The sequence below is a fragment of the Microchirus variegatus genome (assembly GCF_963457635.1).
Source record: "Microchirus variegatus genome assembly, chromosome: 20".
Lineage (NCBI taxonomy): Eukaryota > Metazoa > Chordata > Actinopteri > Pleuronectiformes > Soleidae > Microchirus > Microchirus variegatus.
The window spans coordinates 3,559,783-3,580,529 of NC_139821.1; the positions used below are offsets into that span (position 1 = coordinate 3,559,783).

The following is a 20,747-nucleotide window of genomic DNA, read 5'->3' on the forward strand; positions in this document are numbered from 1 at the left end:
CTTTCAGTGTCTCGAAACCCAAATAATGTGAAGCTGCATTAAAGTAAACAAGTGGGTCAATAAAGTTCACTCATAAGAAGGAAATTAAAGCCCTTAGGCATCCTGTTGAAGTCGCAGTGTGTCATTTCTAGCTAGCTGCTAGCTTCTTCGCCTTCTTTGATCTAGCAGCTAGCTGCTTAGCATCTTAGCACATTGCTTGCTTATTAGAGATTCAGAAGAGTTTTTATGGGGCGGAACTTTGGCGGCAAACTATGAGACTAGCTTCATGTCACCTTGCTTCTTAGCCGAGAAGCTAGCTTCTTGGCTTTTCATCTAGCAACTAGCTGCTTAGCATCTCAGCACATCGCTTCTTAGAGTCTAAGAAGGGTGTTTATGGGGGGGAACTTTGGCGACAAACAATGAGACTAGCTTCGTATCACCTAGCTTCTTAGCACATCACTTGCTTATTAAAGTCAAAGAAGGTTTTTTTATGGGGGGAACTTTGGCGGCAAACAATGAGACTAGCTTGTTATCACCTAGCTTCTTAGCTGAGAAGCTAGCTTCTTGGCTTTTCATCTAGAAACTAGTGGCTTAGCATCTTAGCACGTCGCTTCCTAGAGTCTAAGAAGGATGTTTATGGGGGGAACTTTGGTGACAAACAATGAGACTAGCTTCATGTCACCTTGCCTCTTAGCCGAGAAGCTAGCTTCTTGGCTTTTCATCTAGCAGCTAGCTGCTTAGCTTGCTTGCTTGCTTCGCACATCGCTTCTTAGAGTCTAAGAAGGGTTTCTTTTAATGGGGGGGACTTGGCGGCAAACAATGAGTAATGACAAATACACACAACAAAATTTAAAAAAAATGTAAAAACGCACACCGGCTAACTTGAGGTAGTAGTGGTTTTGTCCTGGATGTTTCTCTTATAAAGAAAAATAACTTTATTTTAGTTGAATTTCTTTGTTTCTGTTGTCTTTAAACCTGCTAAGTTCCCTTAAGGTTTGATTAAGGTCTTACCTCCTCCTTCTCAGCACTCTGCAGGTCCCTCCACTCCTCCGTGATGTGGCTGAAGTCCACCTTGTTCATGGGCACCTTGATGTCACCGATGGCGTCGTGTTTGGAGAAGCGGTCAAAGTCGTACACGGTCATCACCAGCGTCTTCCCGCCGAGTTCTACGTAGGGAACCTGAAGAGAGAAAAAAAACAAAAACAAAAAAAGTCATAATGACACAGGACAGAAATAAACACTTTCAATGTGTCGGATCATGTGAGTGAAGACGGTGTCGTCTCACACGGGAAACATCAACAGAGAGAGAGTCGGTGTTTCTCTCGACAGAGCGAAGAAACAACAGAAAAGCAAGGTTACACTCGCTGAATGTGGAAGTGAAAAGTTGTCAGCTATGAAAATGAAAAAGTGGGGAGACGAACACTTCACGTATCAAAGCACAGAGTCTGACAAAAGGCAGACACTCTTGTGTGCTAAACAATTTAGCGAGCAAACAATGCTCTGCTGTTGTTCTTCTTCTTCTATGCGTCTTAATCTGCTTTTCTGCAGCTTTACCCTTCGCTCTGTTTGAAGACCACATGGACTTAACCTTAACTGTTCACTTATTAGTGACTTAACACCTTGTCACAGGCTCAAGTGGTAAATAAACCGCTAAGTGTGAGTTTGGTTTTCTCCCATTTATCCATATTTACTAGAAGAATAATGCTTCATAAATTTTTTGTGTATATATATATATTCTTTATTGTGATGTATTGTCTTTGAGGTCATGTAAATCCACTAAATCGGCATCAATGAACTAATTAGCAGAGCAGTTATATTATGATTTAGTATAAAAACAATAATATACACGTGTTTAAATAAGAGTAATCCTTTTTTGGGGGGGAAGCCGCAGTTTAGTTTTTGGCAATCTTTAATTCAGTTGTATATACATTTTATATATATATATATTATACATATAATGAGGGTTCGAGACTGTATTTCTGATCCTGTTTGTGTATCTAATAATAAAAAAGATTGCACATACGCAGATGATGTAACCATTTAAATGTATGTATACAGAATTTGACATGTTTATCTACAAGTATTTTAATCCAAGCTCTATGTAAAATATTAAAAGGTCATGCAAAACGTGATATAATTGGTGATAAACATGTATTTAATCTTTGAAAAAAAAACAAAAAAACATCATTATTTATTAATTATCTTGCACCTGTTTTTTTCCCCCATGATGCATCACACATTTGGAAATTAAACACACAGAAACCTTGCTATTGGGATGGACCTCACATCACATTATGCTTAACTTTCAGAGAAACACCTGCGCGCTTTCAAAAAAACAAACTTCCCCGTCTGCTGCTGAGCAACAGCCACGCGTCCATTACGGCCAAATGCAAGGCCGGGGGTCTCGCCGCGCGTCTGCCTGTGTTAATCCCAATCACATTGAGTTTGTGTGTGTGTGTGTGTCAGAGAGACATTTTGTCAGGAGCTTGCTAATGTGCCAGCTGGTTGCTGTCTCCACACCTTCCCAGCATTCATAGCTGCATGCAAATCAGACTGTCAGTGGAACTGGGAAAACTCGAGAAACGTGATTGAACTTCAGAGGCGACTCGTACCTTGAAGGTAAACTGCTCGTTGAAGACCGGGTTGAGGGTCTTCCTGTGGACCTTGGTCTCAAACTTCTTCTTCTTGTCCGGCAGCAGGTAGACCTTCACGTACGGGTCGGACGTGCCGCCCATGTCCATGGCGGGCAGTTCTGCCGCCTGGATGATCCCTACGATGAGCTACAACGTAAAAAAAAATATGAAGAAAAAGGAAAAGTGAGGGAAAGATTTGATGAGGAGATTATCCAGATTATCACAGTTCATCTCACCAACATCCTCAAAGAGAATCTGTATCGTGGATGATGAAATTAATGTCTACAGGGGCGGGTCAAAATATTGGTTTGGTGACATATCGACATCCTTCCTCGTGCAATACGATACAGATATGGTGGTGTATCGCAATATAATTGTCTCGCAATATACTGATTATCAGAAAATTGTTGTGTATCATATCTTCAGGTGTCCTGTGATTGACAGGTCCTAAACCGCTACGTTCTTAGCTCTTTAATAGCTAGCTAGCTAGCTTCGTACCAACTGCTTAGCCGAGATGCTCGCTTCTTGGCTTTTCATCTGGCAGCTAGCTGCTTAGCATCTTAGAAAAACTACAGTAAGACGCGATGTGAGAAGACTCAACTGAAAACATGTCCTTTGTTGGCTAATTTAAAAACATAGTGATCCAAAATGGCTGCTCGTGTTGAGCCGACCCAGCTCCCGATACGAATATAAAAGCTAGTTCAATGACACCAAACAGTAATTTTTTATTGCAAAGTTTATAAACTGCATTGCTAGACGAAAGAAGAGTTAAACATTAGTCTTTTTCATATTTTGCGACTGCCAAAGTGAGACACCAGGGAATTTACTTTTATTCATGTTCTTTTCTGTGTCTAATTAAACACAGTGAGAGGTCGATCGTTCTGAAATGATTTATTTGTCATAAAATCAATACAATAAATTAATTAATTAATACGGTTGCCTGATATTTTAAGAAATATCTGTGTAAAAATGTCAAGATCCAGAGATAAATTCATCTTTTTTATATAATATGTAATTAAAATCTTCCATCTTCCTGGACTCCTCTAAGGGACAGCTACACATCCCTCTGGTAGAATATTCTGGAATAATAACCTTGGCGAACTTGGTCGTGAATCTGTCAATCTCAATGACAATGAGATGATTCAGGGTCACTCCTGTGCGATGTACTTTCAGCATTAGAAGGTTACATCTGTTGAGTCTGACAGCGGCTGAAGCCATCGAAAAGGTCACCATGTGTCAGGCTCAGGCAGGAATGAGCGGGCTGGTTCTCCTCACACCAGGCTGATAATTGATAACCATGGTGGGGGGAGGGGGGGGGGCGCTGGGAGGCTGATTGACCTGCCAGTCACAGCCTCTACTCAAAGGGACTCTGAGGAGGCTGCAGCTATAGTCAGTCAATCAACTTCCTATCAGGTTGCTATCAAGCAGCAAATCTGGAGGCCGGCCAGCGCGCTCAGCCATGAGGTCGTACAGCTGTTTACTGTGTGGAGTTTACAGAGGAACAGCAGCGGGAAACAATGACCTCGTGTTGGATCATAAACATGAGGCATAAAACCCCCTCTACAGATTTGACAGTAGTTAAGATTTATTATTGATATTTTTATGAAGAATTTTAGATACTCTCAAACTAAAAACCCTATCTATCTATTAGCTTAAAGGTGACTGCACATGACCTTGTCGTTGCTATCTATCAGCTAGCTTAAAGTTAGCTTAGTTGGCTAAAACAATTCTATCTATCTATCTATCTATCTATCTATCTATCTATCTATCTATCTATCTATCTATCTATCTATCTATCTATCTATCTATCTATCTATCTATCTATCTATCTATCTATCTATCTATCTATCAGCTTAAAGTTGACTGCACATGACTATCTGTCGTTGCTATCTATCTATCAGCTAAAAGATAGCTTAAATTTAGCTTTCTTGGCTAAAACAATTCTATCTATCTATCTATCTATCTATCTATCTATCTATCTATCTATCTATCTATCAGCTAAAAGATAGCTTAAAGTTAGCTTATTTGGCTAAAACAATTCTATCTATCTATCTATCTATCTATCTATCTATCTATCTATCTATCTATCTATCAGCTAAAAGATAGCTTAAAGTTAGCTTATTTGGCTCAAACAATTCTATCTATCTATCTATCTATCTATCTATCTATCTATCTATCTATCTATCTATCTATCTATCTATCTATCTATCTATCTATCAGCTAAAAGATAGCTTAAAGTTAGCTTATTTGGCTAAAACAATTCTATCTATCTATCTATCTATCTATCTATCTATCTATCTATCTATCTATCTATCTATCTATCTATCTATCTATCTATCTATCTATCTATCTACTTAAAGTTAGCGTATTTGGCTAAAACAATTCTGTCAGTTTTGATACAGATTTTGCAAAGGGTTGTTGGTGAGATTCCCACTCGGCGAGGTCTTCATGTCATGAAGCGTTGGCAAATGTAAACATGAATGTAGCACAGATACACACTCATGACCACAAAGTCACCACACATCACGTACGTGACAGAAAGTATGGGATGTTCTACGTTACCCAGGTTTACGCACAACATTTTCCTGACATTATGTTATTATTAATATAAATACTACACGTCATCATGTTCACGTTATATCACACGACGGTTGCATGCTGTAAAAGGTCAAACCTTAAATGTAGCGCTACTGTAGCTGTGAATCTCACAGAAGACCATGTTTTGCAGTGAAGTGCCGTGAAGCAGCACTTGAGGATTTTGAGTGCAGCGACTCGTCCTAACACGCTGTCCTCCTGATTTTCACCCATCAATCATCGCAGCCTGAGGCCGACACAGCGTGTCACGGCGTCTTTGCTCAGAGACGCAGCGAGGCCTGAGTAAAGACGAGCGCCGATCGCAAGAAACGGGTCCGTGGCGGGGGAAAGGCGAGGACTCGTGGTTCGTTTATTCTGCTAATTTAATCGTTAGCGATGCCGCGTGTGTGACGAGCACTCACTGAAATGTTGTTTTTCATACAGTAACTCGTTATTTCTTGTCTCTTCAAATTTGACTCTCAGTCTCCAACTGTGAGTGTTTGCAACATCAACCTTTGATTTTCGGGGAGAAAAACACTGAATTTCTTTGCTTTTATTATGAATAAATTACAAATTCCGAGTGCCTCTCAGCTCCAAAATCACCATAATTTATCCTTTTATAATTGATTTTTTTTTTATTTTTACTTCACGTTTGAGTGAAAAGTAGTCTCTATTGAAAAGCGTTTCTATTGACTTTTGGTGATTTGTCTTTTTGTGGCGCTCGCCTTTATCTTTCACTTTTCCCGCAATTATTAAAAATATATAAAATAACACATTTTGACAGCCAAAATGTTTTAAATGGCCCATTTGTCAGACTAAGAGTGGAACTCAAGTTATTATTTGTTTTATGACTGTGAAAGCAACAAAAAAAAATCCTTAAAAGGTTGTTTTTTTGTGTGTCTTTGCTGAACTTTGCTGTGTCACCTAGCGTCACAGCTAACACGCTAAAGTAAAGTAGCAGGATTTAGCAACAGAAGTGTAATTTCACTGTAATTTCAGTACACGGTGAGGTTTTCACACATTTAACAAGTCCTTTTTAATGAATGAAAACATTTCTGAACATCTGTTTGTCTTCATTTTTTTAAATTCCGTCCATATTTTGAAACAAGAACACTCACAGAGACCAGACCTCCTCCCCCCCCCCGAGGCTAAAACACATAAGAAGAACTTTCTGGCATCTGTATAGAACTTTACCTGCTTATAGCTATTACCATCTGACATAAACACAAGAAAATTCATCCTGTTCTGTTGCGATAAACACATCTGAGCTTGTTAAAAGCGACTGGACCATGTTAAAGCTAAATTGGATCAGATCTGGATTAAATTTCTCTGATGGTCGAGTGACTCTCTGTTCAAATCTGCTTAGTTTTGACAGAGATATGATTGTTTTTTTCCCCCACATTTTTGCCCTTGATAAACGATAGATCATTCGATGTGACGCCATCATTGGGTGGATTTACGTAAATATAGTCTCTTATTTGACCGTCCGTCGAAGCGTTGGCGAGTGAATCCACAAACGGCCGCGGCGTGTTTGCACATCTGTGCGTTTGTCCGTGTTTAGCTGAGGCTTCGTGGACGATCACAGCGCAGAGCTGCCGGTGTTAAACCCTCTCTCCGTATGTGTTTGTGTGTTCAGTGGGTGCGTTATCACAGAAACAAAGACCTTTGATTCCCCTATTATCTGTGGCGGCTTTTTGCGTGTGATTAAAAAAAGGAAATAATACAAATGTTTTGAATGACATTCTTCCCTAATGACTTTGGAATTCACATGTTGGGGGTTTTTGCCTCTTGACCTGCGTGAGGAGCAACGACTATGGTAATGATGTTGAAAGCCGGGGTGACATTATTATAATTCTGAGCTGAAAAGGCCTCTCTGTGCTTCATTTGCTGCATATTTTGGCAGATGTTGGTTGTTCTCTCTCTTTTTGTTTTACATAAACCTTAAGTCTCATTAGTTTATGAAGCAGGTGTCGTCAACACCAGGGGGCTGCAGTCGTCTGTGGTGGTTAACAGACTGAGACAAAGCACACGGTGTTGCTGTTTTCTGTTTGTTTACCATCTTTGTCTTAGTCAAAATTACATTTGGTCACCTATATTAGATCTAAATAAATACTTTAAATTAATAAATGTGGTTAAACACTTTGGCAAAACCAAATTCTAGATGAATTTTGTCTAATCAGGGTTCCCACGCCTTGTCTGACGTCTAATTCAAGGACTTTTCAAGGACCAATTCCCCTCGAATTTAAGGACCGAAAGTTTCACTTTCAAGGGATTCAAGGACCCTTGGAAAATTAACGATGTTAATGTTGAATGAACTAATTGAAGTTTTATCCATTTCACTAATGTGACCCTTGTTGATTTTACTAATGTTGGTTATGTCTAATTTATTACAATTTCGTTGAACAAAGTAATTTTTCTAATTCTAATATACAAGTTTTGTCTATTTCACTAACTGTTTTTCATCCATTGTCCAATTTGTGTTATTTAATTTTAGAAGTTTAGAGGAGGACTTTAGGGGTGGGAATCATTGGTTATCCTACCATATAATACTGAATATGTGGGCCTGAAATTGTATTGCAATAGCTATGATATATTGTGAGACAATTATATAAATATACATTATGATATCTGTTTAACTAAAGGAAAAAAACAAACCTAAATCACATCAACAGCAACAGGAACAAATTGCACGAAATTGTGATTAATTTGGAGGTGAATTTCTCCATTTCTTTAAATTGTGTGAGGATGAAGTGGTGCTTAGTCATTTTACATACATATAAAAAAGACAATAATAGAAAAGCAGAATAAATATCTGCATACAGCCAACATTTTAAGAAGAATCTGTTTGGTGAGATTAAGTATGTGTGTGACACGGCAAAACGTTGAATAATACAACATGTTCCTTTAATATTCCTGCAGTGTTTCGTCTTATGTGACCGATTTTACAACTTTCCTACGGCATAAATGTGATGTTTTTCATCTCGGAAACATATTTTGTAGGAAACAAAATCATTGAATAACGAAGCGAACGCAGGGTTCCTGCTCAGCTGTGGCGTTCACGCTGATTTTCGTGCGCCTCGAGGACCGAAGATTAAAAAGAGAATTTCCCTGAGAGAACGTCGCGGCCACCGAGCTTGAAAGTGGGTCGGGGTGGATGACGACTTCCTCTGGGGTTTTTCTACGTCTATCTGCTGTGAGCTGTTCTTTAAGTTTGCAGCAGTGTGAGCTGAGCCCCGGTGTGTCTGCGGTCACTGTCACAAAGTGTGAAAACTGTCATCCTTTCATTACACTTTAGCTCCACTGTGGAGCTTATTACCGGTGTAATCAAGAAGCTCATACAGAGACCTGTCACTGCCTCCCACCGCATGACAGATCGACTCGCTGAAACCTAATATTGTCCGCATTATATATCCACTCTCATTATGTGACTCAATACTTTGAGATAAGGAATCAAGGTCTCATTGACTAATGGTGTCTGCACGTTTGAATTTTCTTCATTATCATTATTATACGGCTTAAAGGGATGACGTGGCTGTATTATGCATTGACACACAATGATATTAACAGTGACTTTACCAAAATATGGAGACTCTGAGACTCTACCACACATAACCCCATAGAGAAAATCATCAAATTTACACCGTGGCCCAAAAGTGTTGTTATTCCACCGCTGCTTCCTTTAGTACGTTAAAATGTGTTCTACACTCTTAGAAATAAAAGTGCTAAGTAGAACCATATAAGGTTCTTCGGCTCGTCCTCGTAGGAGAACCCTTTTTGGCTCCAGGTAGAACCTTTTTATAAAGGTTCCACCTGGAGCCCTTTTAAAACCCTTTATTCAGGAATTGGGTTTTAAAGGGTTCTCTGGATCAAAATGGTTCTTACTGGAACCATGAGTGTTACCAAGAACCCTTGAACCCCAGAAGCAAATGGTTCCAGGTAGAACCTCAGCCCTTGTAGAAGGACCCTTTTGGAACCCTTATTTCCAAGACTGTACTGTGACTTAAGTGATTCAAATCCTTTGTTGAGATCGACCTAAATGGCAAAAAACGTGGTGAAAACGTGGCGCTTTCTCTATGGACTTTGGCCACTTTACAAAGTGAGTGAGTTTCACAGTTAGACAAACTGCGTCTAACTGTGAAATAAAGTGGTAAATGTATTCTCAACACAATCACGGACCTCAGCAGGTGTAGGTTTTATAACCTGTTTTTCCCTCTGATAGTCGAGAGTCCAGCTCCTGGATGAGTCAGCGATCATACGTCCACATCACGTACAAGCACATAAATACGAACTAAATCATTGTCTTCTGACAAGTGCTTGTGATCAGTGTGTACTGTACAGGAGCGGTGAGTATTACTGTGTGATCTCAGGCTGTCACTTCTGCTTATAATGGTGGGTTACGTAGCCCAGAGAGGGACAGCGCTGTGTTCACGAACCGAGTCGATTATCTGTCTCGCAACATCTGTGCTCCCTCAATTTGCTTTTTAAAACTCAGCCACTGGAAAAAAAACAATAAAGCAGATGGGGGGAGGAAGTGGAGGGGTGGTCTGCGGGGGGCTGTTTTCAATCGAGTAGAAAGACAAGATAGACGGATTCGACAGACGAACCGATTCCCAGTAGTGCGCTGCTGTGTCGTTTAATAGGGGCTGAGTGGTAGACTCGCAAACTCGACCACCGTGATGATGTCCTCCGTGGGATTGGTGCCAAGCTTCAGCGATCAAACACTTTACAGTCGCACGGGTAATGAAACAAAAGGGAGAATGTTGTGCAAAAACCTGGGGCTGGGTCCAAAGATTGTAGGTAAGAAAAAGAAAATGGACGTAGCTTTCTGGTTTAAAAAGAGAAGCCTCGAGGAAGTAGCATTAGCTACAAGGGGGTGATACCATTGTTACAAAGAGGACTGTTATGATAGCTTGTACCATCCGAAAAACTGATACGCCCTTTGTCAAATCTCTCAAGGCTTCTCTGATTTGCGACGCAGAAACATCGTCCATTTTTGATATATATATATATACAGTCTATGGTATGGTTCTTGGAGAGATGAAAAGTTGGACCACCTCATAAGGTTCTCGGTGACCATACTTACGCGGAAGAACCTTTTCGCAAAAACAACACACACTGAGGGGCCGACTCGGCAGGAGAGCAGATCCTTACCGTGTTCTCCGTGAAATTGTAATCCAGGGAGTATTGCAATTTGCCCAGTTTCTCGTCCTCCTTGGGCGTGGCCTCTTTCTCCGTTTCCGTCAGCCCTGTCTCGGCGTCCTCCTCATCCTTCAAGGCCTGAAGGAGACACCCACCAAGAGTCAGTGTCGCCTGTTTGCCGCTGGCGCTAGCACCCAGCCAGCCGTTCCCCGCCCAGGTCCTGCCAGCGGACCTACTCCTGTAAAAGCTGCCACTTGTTTTATGGTATAAAGGGGGGGAACGGAGGGGGGGAGCAAGCACTAGAACACCATAGCAGTTAACACCAGGACATGCTCTGTGATGCACTAAAGCCCCGGGCCTGGTCCCCTGATGATGCTTTTTTCTATCAATCTTTGGGTGTTTCTGTCTGAGGGGAGAAAAGATCAAATGATGGCGCCAGAGATGAGGGCAATGGGCAGGCAGTAGAAGAAGATGGAGGACGAAGAAGAGGAAGAGGAGGAGGAGGGAGACAGAAAGAGGGAAAGAAGAGATGCTTCTGGAGAAGATCACAGTCAGACAGTTGCCTTGATGTTATTTCAGGCAGAACAAGTCTCTGGCAAATTGTGTGAAGTGGCAGAATGTGAAGGAGTGAAGCTGCCGTTTCGTTTAGCCTGGCACTGAGGTGAGGGGTAGCAGGTGGTGGAGGGTGGGGGAGAGAGGGTGGGGTTTGGTGGAGGAGTCTGTTAAAGGACAAACATGCGATTGACGAGGCAAAGTTTCTCAAGGTCAATCATTCAGCGTCAAAAGTTGCCTTCCAAGGTGTCCTCTGTTAGGCATGCAGAGCATTCTCTTGTCGTACAAACCAGTGCTCTCGTGGTGATTTTTAACCCCCATTCCCAAGTCTGCTCACGCCCCCCCCCCCTCATAACATACACTCCCATCGTCATCATAAACCCTAAAGCTTCCGCATTAACACCTACGCCGATGGTAGCTAGAAGCGTCATGCCAGCAGTGGGTGGGTTGGTGGTAAAAGGGGGTTGTAATGTACCATCAGGGCCTGCTCCGATTAGTTTCAAGTCAAGTTGCTCATGTGAAAGCAAAAAAAAGGCTGAACTGCACTGATTGGGGTTTGAAAATGTTCCGCCGAAGCCACTCGGTCGCTGCCTTTTGGGGCGCAAATCCGAATTTTGTTTGTTTTTATTAGAGCTGGGAACGTGGAAAGTGGAGCAAGTACAATGATTGAGGTGGTGATGTGGTTAAGGTAAAAACGTGTAAATGCAATGGTAGAGTCTGAAAACTTACTCCAGAACACCAAACCTTTACTGAGGACACAACGTTTGGCAACCTATAGACTGGTCACCAGGTGTGGTAGTCCACCAGAACATCTCAGTGTGTGTGTTCTTGTATAAGAACCTTTTTCCTGGCATAAAAACTGACCTTGTCAGGACCTGTAGTCCTCATGGAGACCAATGAGGTCCTAATAAGGCAGAACCTCATTTCTGAGGAACTGGTTAAGTTTAGGGCTAAGATTTTAATCATGGTTAGGGTTAGGGTTAGGCACAGACTGGTGTTAGTTAGGGTTAGAAGACATCACTGAACTTTGGGGTCAGGTTTAAAGGGTTTTAGGGTTAACCCTATCCCTAAAGTCCACAAGAGGTCTCAATAAAGTCTGTGAAATAAATGGATTTTGGACGTTCTTCATATTCCTATTATAAATATAAGATTTCTTTTTTTAAAGGTACCTTGGATTTACAGCCTGACGATTTTGTATGCACAATATTTTGTGTATAACTTTGATATAATACTGTTGTTTTGTAAACATGGCCGCCATAGTTGGAAATGTAATGATTTATCATTGTTGTTTCACAATTCTTTTGCTTAACTTTTAATAATTACACACACATCGTGTAAATGTACTTGATAACTGTACGTCGTGCCCTCAATAAAAGGTTTTGTACCTTCAGAAGACAGAGGCGATGTACGTAAAATGTCTCTTTTTAAGGTTAGTTTTAACCCAACCTTTATAACATCTGTTTCACATGTGTTGACGGTACATTAAAAGCTTCAGAAGCCTCTGAATCATTCTACGTTTGCTCACCGCCACGCGTTTGGAATGGAGATACATAAATTCAAAAAGGCAGGAGACGTAAAACGTGGCGCTGAAAAATCAGTGCGGTTCAACCTCCTCAATGCGCGCCCAGTGTTTCTCTCAGACATTATGTATATATGTGCATATGCAGGTTGTACACACATATATACAGTAGATATACATGTACTGTATGCATAGTTACATATATTTTTGCTTCTAAGGGGGGGGGGGGGAGTCAGTGGTTGTCAAGAGGCTATTCCCAAAAAAAAAAAACGTCAGAGCAGCAGGCTTAAGAAGATCCAACAGCAATTAGGAACCTACCGCCAGTGACCATCCCGAACAGTCATCAGACACAACACAGATAAGGAGGACATAGAAGGAAGAAACACAAATTAAAACAACCACACACAGGAGTTAACACACCAGAGTCTGGGCTCACCAGGAGAAATGACTGCCGATCCACTCATAAATCTGGTCTTTTTGTTCAGATAAAAAAGAAACTAAGCAACTGCAGAGCGGAGTATTCAAAGTCGACCGTGATTGCACCTGACTTGACTTTCGCTCGTTGCTAAGATTCCACTGCTCTCCGTCAGGAAAACATGAGTCTAATTTGAGAACAATAAAAAAAAAAAACACTGACACTGGTTAACGACTGCTATTCTCATCCGTCTACGACAGCAGTCGCGTTTCCGGCGAATTAGACATGCCGTGATCATGTTTCCACCAAGGACTGGAACAGTTAAGGTCCATTTACTCCACATATAGGTGTCAAGTGTTCAATATGTGGACATTTGGTATATTATATTTGTGTCATTGTTTGGTCATGTCATTTCTCTGGGTGGATACCACATCATTCATTTGGCAAAACCTTTCTCCTCAACAAGTGAGCAGGTCGTCAAAAAGGACCAAACTCATCAAAGAAGAGACAGAATAATACTGTTTGCATGTTTTTGGCAGCGATAAATGAATAATAAGACAGAATATGTAAAGACATTTTTCTAAAACTATAAGAAGAATGAGTTAAAACAACATAAAAACACTATAACATGAGTCAAAATCTTAGCAAAACATCCTGCAAAGAAGAAGAATCAGCAGAATCATGTGTTTAAATTAGCTAGCAGACGTGTATATTTTCTATACTTTAAACGACGATAGTTCAAAGTTGCTACCTCGGTTTTGGCTCCGTCCATCACGTCCTTCATGTTGATGGCATTCTTGCCCTTGTCTTTGCCCTTCTTTTTGTTTTTCTTCTTGAATATCCACTTTTTGCAGACGCAGAAGCAGCAGGCTAACACCAGGATGATCGCCACGAAGGCGATGGACACGATGGCCCACGACGGCACTGCAGACGGAAACATGGAGGGTTTGGTTAGACGTCTGAAAATGACCAGGAAATTGGGTCCAAATATGGTGTTATACCACTGACTGGATGTATGATACTGAGACTGACACCGTTACTAATACTGATAATAATGATACTGATAATAATACTAATACAGTATTGTTAGTATATGCATTATACAGGAAAATATCCCGACTTCAGTGCAGGTTTGAAAGCAAGATTTCAGTCAATGGCGTCTTTGAACTGAAGTCCCACAGAAGTTGTGAGATAAATGGGGCAAACTCGATGTGCGCGCGCGCGCAGAGTCGGGTTAAAGCCGGACGCTTGGGTCCATCAAGAAGTGGCAGACTTAACGATCGGTCCTGACCGGCGGGACAAGCCAATTTAGTGGAAGTAACAGATGTTGGCATTTTCCCACTTGCCATTTAAAGAAGGAAACTGCTGAGGCAGCGGACACCTTCGCGGAAGTCTGCGTGGAACGTCTCTGCCAGACGTTTGGTAGACTCAAGGGTCCAGAGGAATCACCAATTATATTTCTTACATAACAAAACATATCCATGCCTAAATCGTCCAGTGCCTACAATTGAGGAGGGTTGATTGGCAGAAATTGGGCATACTACCATTTAATATATCTAAAATCACCTCAAAATTTGGACACAAACAACAAAGAGCAACGTCCTTTCTGGTATGCGAAGGCCACTACAGTTCCCTGAAGAACCCTGAAGAAGAATCTTTAAAGGTCACATAGAGTGGTCCTGTTGCACATAAATGTTAGTTATGGAGGTCTACTCACATATATTAACTTGTTTTTATGGTCAAAAATCTCCTAGTTGCTGAAACCTAGCCGATAGAAATCCTCTTTTCTGACAGTGTTTTTCTGCTGCGAGATTTCAGAGTGAACTTTCACCCCCAGAAGACAGAGTCTTGTGATTGGCCAGTACTATCCAGCACATCCGTTCTCAGAAGCGCAGCGCCCCCCTCTGGAACGGCGGATGCACTGCTCCTCATTATCAAAACATTGTTTTAACAGTGTTTAAAAATAGCTTCGTCACGACTCCCCGCCGCAGTCCCTTTATGACTTTAAACCGGAGTCAGACCCAGAGTCAGAAGACACTGTTGCTCGTGAAACACCTCCACAATGGACGTTATTCTTCTTCTGCGGTTCAATGTACGTAACCGGATGTGCCCGGACTAGTGCCCGGAGCAGGACGATCGGTTGTTCAGGTGAACCGCTGCTTACGTAACTATTACGGGATTTTCAGTGATCTCGTTGAGCCCCGAGATTACAATAAAACACAATGTTCTCAGCAATGGCTGAACTGTTTGTTTCGAACCGTCAGGGCTTCTTAAACAAGGTAATGACGCAGATACACACCAAAAAAAACAGCGATAATAGGAACTTCCGGTCTAGTTCCGCTTTAAATCTATTTTTCCCTCTGGAAAACAGAAATCAATGTTTTATAACACCTGCAGATTCCTTCCTAGTCTCGGATGATGAATTAGAAAAGGCAATTCTGTCTGCAGCCTCGCCATAAGGACTATTGTATGGTTCTGACTGGATAAATTGGACAACCGTGTCACCTACAGACTCAGTCTCAGCTTGCAGGCAGCTGCAAACTCACTGACACCTTTCCTAACTGGAGCCAGCAGCCAGATAACGCTCCCTGGTGGATTCCCACAGATGCAGAGAACACACACACACAAAACAACAATGAAAGGATCTGCCACAGCAGAAACACGTGGGGAAAATCCAGATGGGCTGAAAAAATAATGAGGGAACTCGCAACGTACTTTGCCCTTCAGCAAGTTTATAATCGATGTTCCTTCCTTCTCCTCAGCAGACACCGGAATGTCTTAGGTGTTTGCCCAAGAGATGTGATAAATCCAACAAAGCAATAGCTAACACAAGCAGGTCAAACTCCAGACGTAAAAAAAAAAAAAAAAAAGACCAATCAAAGCCGGAAAGTATATTATAGTCTATCATTCTGGTATCTTTGGCTCACCAGCGTTCAGCTGAGGTTTTCTTCGCCAAAGGTGCAGAGGAAGAAAAATCAATACTCTGTTGACAAAATCAATAAGCGCTGTCCTCTGAGGGGGAAGACGGTGAGAGAGAAGCTCGAAAAATAACTTTAGAATCTACAGTTCTGGCCTCGGAGCGACGCTGTAATGGAGGTGATTCCGGATGAATCACACACACACGGATAGTGTTTCTGGTCTTTGCTCCATTTAAAACATAAAGAAAGAGATGGAATTACTGTTGGGATTATGTAAATATTCTTATGTGCCAGAAGGATTTGGTATACAAATGTCAAATTATTCCACTTAGGTATATATTATCAAGATTTATGGTTAACCACTTTTTTAATTAAGACACCGTTCCTGGAGGGTTTACAAAGCCGAGTACAGATTTGCAAGGGATAGCAGATGATCCGCTCTGGCGACCCCTAAAGGGGGAAGCCAAAAGAAGAAGAGACGAGGAGGAGACCTGACATTATTTCAAAGATGCAGCTTTTCCATTACACAGATGTAGCACGACTCGGCTCTTCTTTCCTTGACTCTACTCAGTTTGGTAACAGGCAGGTCGCCAGGTCGAGGCTAGGATAACTGTCCTTGGCGACTACTTCTTCTGTTGCCGAAATACCGGTGGGACGGGAGTTCAGTTCGTGCTTGCTCCGTCCACGGGCACCCAACTCAATCCCAAATATGGGCTGCACAACGCGAGCTGGGGAAATGTACCAGGGCCAATGCTCTTGCCGTTTTAAATAAAAAAATGTTGGATTTGATTCTTGTGTTGCCCGTCATGTTCATGACTCTTCTAGTGACGACACTCTCCGTCTGTCAAAGTCACGACCTAAAGCACCAGGTACCAGGAACTATCACTGATGGAAAAGCAAAAAATGAACTGTATGGTGGAAAAAACCCAACAAATATCCACAAAAGTCTCTTGAAACATATTCTAGAAATTTCCGGCCACCTCCCTCCAAATTCGCAGACCACGTCCGAGTGAGAGCCAATCTGAGAGCACGGCGAACAAAGTTCCAGATAACTCACAGCGAGCACGCTCTTTCCAGGCTCCACCCCCTTTCCCCCGGAATGTTCCATGGAACTAATGTTCCCCACAGTTTTCCTGCCTTCATTTCTTTTAAAACGACTTCAGACTTTTTCTAGGAGGGGGATCCTGCATCTCACAAACATCAACTCTTGCTCCATCAGGCTTTTTAAAAACCTTTGACCTTGAACCAAACCGGATCATTTGTCAGTGTATTAGTCCTCGGAGGACAGTGATGTAAGCACATCTCAGCACTGGAAGAGCTCATTTTATTTTACAAGTCACACAGTACGGTACGGTAAGGTAAGGGTAAGGAGACAGGTTTGCATTTCAAGCCAGCGAACCGCAACGATAAAGCAATCACCTCCCGAGAGGAAGTGTAATTATTATTATTTTTTGCTTATCAAATGGAAGCTCAGATAAACAAAAAATCAAAATCATTGGAGCGTAAAATGCCCGTGTCAGTCTATAGCTATAAAAGCACCTGATGGAATGTCATTTCCCCAGTTACAGTAGAAATCAATGCGTGAACCCAGGCCTTATCTTATCCATCAAGTGCACGTCTCGCAGTGAAAGGCACTTGTGTGTTCCTTAATTAACGGAACCTGAGTCCCAGAAAGCTATAAAAGCATCTTCTAATTAACTACACTATGTCTGAGTGTCTTTTTTTTTTTTTACCCTCTCAAGAGAGAGAGAGAAATAGAGCGAGGGACTGGCACCGCACTTCAACTCCCGGCTCTTATCTCACGTCGCACCATGCGACACGGCATGGGAAATGGATTTTCTCTTAATGGGGCAGGTTTGGGTTTCGATATATACTGCGATTCACGTTTTTTTGATGTTCCTTTAAGGCTCAAATCACACGCGCTGTCATAAAAGCGACACGGCATGGCGGGAAAAACAAAACAACGCCAAACCTTTATCTTGGATTCTGAAGCTCATCGTTCAAAGAGAGAGGGTTTAACAAAGGTACAAATAATGTGATGATATCATTTTCATATATGACACAATGAACGTTTACTTGGTGGAGGGTTAGGGTAGTTGGGGACAGTTATTTTGGTACGATTCCTAACGGAAACCCAAAGAAAATATGAATGGCACTTGGCGAAAACACGGCTAGAGTATTACTCGTTCACAAAGGTTTCTCGAAACATGTTCTAGAACAGCTACCTCCAAATTTGGAACCAATTTTCCACACAATTTTCTTGACTTCATGTCTAAAAAATTATTTCAGCTCCCAAGCAGATTTTTCAAACTGTACAAAAATGTATTTTATGAGAAGAGACAGATTTTTTTCTGTCGCCAAAGCAGCCGACTGTCGTGGGTGGAACTGACCGTACCCTACCGTTTTATATCCGTGCACCCTAAGGGGAAGGTTTGCCAAAGATTGGAGTGGTTGGAACTGGTTATTTTGGTACTATTTCAAAAGGAAATGCGGGGGGGGGGGGAAGCATTGTGCTGGACTAAACCATCCCGTTCCACTTGAAAACAAGGCTCTAGTCTTACCCATTTCATTCAACTCCAAAAGTGATTATTCACTGAAAACACTGTCAATGACCTTTATTTCCATTGAATAAAGCTCTCAATGGCACATATGCAGCCTTTTTTTTTTTACTGCAGACTGCTGAATAGGATCGCAGCGAAAGCTCAGCCTGAAGGATTTTGGCTCAAATTCTCAAACATAGTAATGTCTATTTTATTTATTTTTTTATTTTTTTTAGAGAGAAGAGATTATCAGGTATTGTTTGTTTTCCCCTGACCTGAGCGGTCAACGAAAAGCAGCCTTAAAAAATAAATAAAAAAATGTTTCACTGGCTGACATTTTGGTGTCCTTGAAGGTAAACACACTGTAGTTTCTTTTCTAAAAGTCACCTTCCGGTAAATATACAGTGAGAGAATAGATAAAGTACAACACATTTATAGAGGTACTGTGCTACAATCGCTATTCAATTCAGTCAATTCAATAAAAATTAATAACAATAATGTGGTTTCGACAATTAGAAAATTAGAAATTTACTATTAGCAGGTAAAGGTTTCTGTAAAAAACTTTCATCAAATCAAATGTTTTAACCAAATAATTATTCACTCCTTTTTGGCTATACCGGACGACATGAATTACTACCGGCCATGTTATTGTCACAGGACAAGTGTAGAGCAGAGAATTCAGAGAAAATCTTTCACAAGTGCCTCCAAAAAGAAAGTAAAGGCATGAGGTATGATGTAACTTTCCCCCCGTAATCGCAATCCATGTTGCAAACCAGAATAACCCTTGATGCAGAACACACCTCAGACCGTTTCAGCCAAATTAAAGTCATTTAAAACATGATAATTAGTTTCACTTTCCGCTGTTTTGACTCTTAATATTCTAATTAATGAGTCTGCATGTATTTATCCCATCCTATCCCCCCCATTGGTTAATAAGACCGGGTGAACTGAGGAAGAGCCTGATGGATGCGTTTTAAAGTGGAGCACGTGTATGTGTGCATGTGCGTAATATTACATCTGGGTAATATCCACTTCCAGCAGCCCACACTAATCCAATGTGACAGGACACTGTTGGTCAATTAACCTTGACATTATAACTTGTTATGCCTACGAGAGCAACACTCTGCCCGCGCCCTTTCAGCTCTGCCGCTTATTTAAGCAAACAATATGGCTGCTGCAGAGTGCGGTCTCCAAATACGTGGGACAATTAATCACGACGACGAGCCGACGACAAGGTGTGTATTCAGAAATGTCTCTTTTAGTTCCAGAAACAGTGTAACAGATAAAAGGTTTAAGGTCAACTTCGCTGTGATGTGGCTTTTTACGTTGACCCAAATCTCTTCTCAGCATGGGCACCACTCACATTTGAATAGATTTATTCTAATTTTATTTATTTAGAATAGGGCCATTGCATATTAATAAACGCCACTGGCTAATTTACATCTGTTGTCCTTCGTTAGTTTAATGCTATGGAGCAAAAAACAGTGGCAGTGCCTTGATCTGGCACCTATTTGTACCCTGTTTTTGGCACTTTATTCTATTTTTAAAAGCAAAAATGTAGTTGAAGTTGTCCTAAAATTTGGCACGTTTATTCAACATCAATGGGTACAAATGGTACATTTCAGTTTGCACCATAAAATTACAAATATATGGTAGCCTATGATAGGAATAGTAGATTAAAACAGAATTGGAACCCTTGAGGACCTGATAGAACCCAACAGGCACCATACAATTACAAAATATGGTACCCTACCATAGTAATAGTGGATTGAAACTCAATTAGAACCCAGTGGGACCTGATAGAACCCAACAGGCACCATAACATTACAAAAATATGGTACCCTACCATAGTAATAGTGGATTAAAACTCTATTAGAACCTTTGAGGACGTGATAGAACCCAACAGGCACCATAAGATTACAAAAATATGGTACCCTACCATAGTAATAGTGGATTGAAACTCAATTAGAACCATTTAGGAACTGATATAACCCAACAGGCACCATCAAATTACAAAAATATGGTACCCTACAATAGTAATAGTGGATTAAAACTCAATTAGAACCCATTGTGACCTGATAGAACCCAACAGGCGTGATACAATTACAAAAATATGGTTTTACATAAATAATGATACTTTTTTTCTGTTATTCTGAATACTATCTGAAGATGTAGACCCGTCAATGTAATGCATTGTTTAAGACGGAAGTGGTCGATCATTACCAGCGCAAGAAATGGATCTACAACAATAGACACGTGATATTGGCTGAGATTCAGAGAGGAGCATCGTTTATGGGAACAAAACAAAGTCTGGATCTGCATCCTATAAACATCTTTAAAGACGTCTACCCGTTTACAACATCAATTTAAAATTCTAGCACTCTTTGTTTAACTTGGACAAAACTTGATGCCATAAAAAAGCAGGATTTAACAGATTGTACTTTTGCTGTTTTTCCTTGTTGTTTTTTAAAAACTCAG

The 20,747-nt window shown here is 41.1% G+C and overlaps 1 protein-coding gene across 1 annotated transcript in view; it reads right to left on the reverse strand.

Annotated features, from left to right (window-relative positions):
- Nucleotides 1-20,747, reverse strand: part of LOC310942012 (synaptotagmin-1-like) — a gene marked incomplete at both ends in the record, with an annotated part of 40,961 nt that overhangs the window by 17,250 nt on the left and 2,964 nt on the right. The window contains 4 exons of the mRNA XM_083907281.1: nucleotides 991-1,158; nucleotides 2,592-2,759; nucleotides 10,338-10,463; nucleotides 13,563-13,735. Of these exons, the coding sequence (XP_083763407.1) occupies nucleotides 991-1,158; nucleotides 2,592-2,759; nucleotides 10,338-10,463; nucleotides 13,563-13,735 (635 nt within the window). The remainder of the gene's footprint in view (nucleotides 1-990; nucleotides 1,159-2,591; nucleotides 2,760-10,337; nucleotides 10,464-13,562; nucleotides 13,736-20,747) is intronic.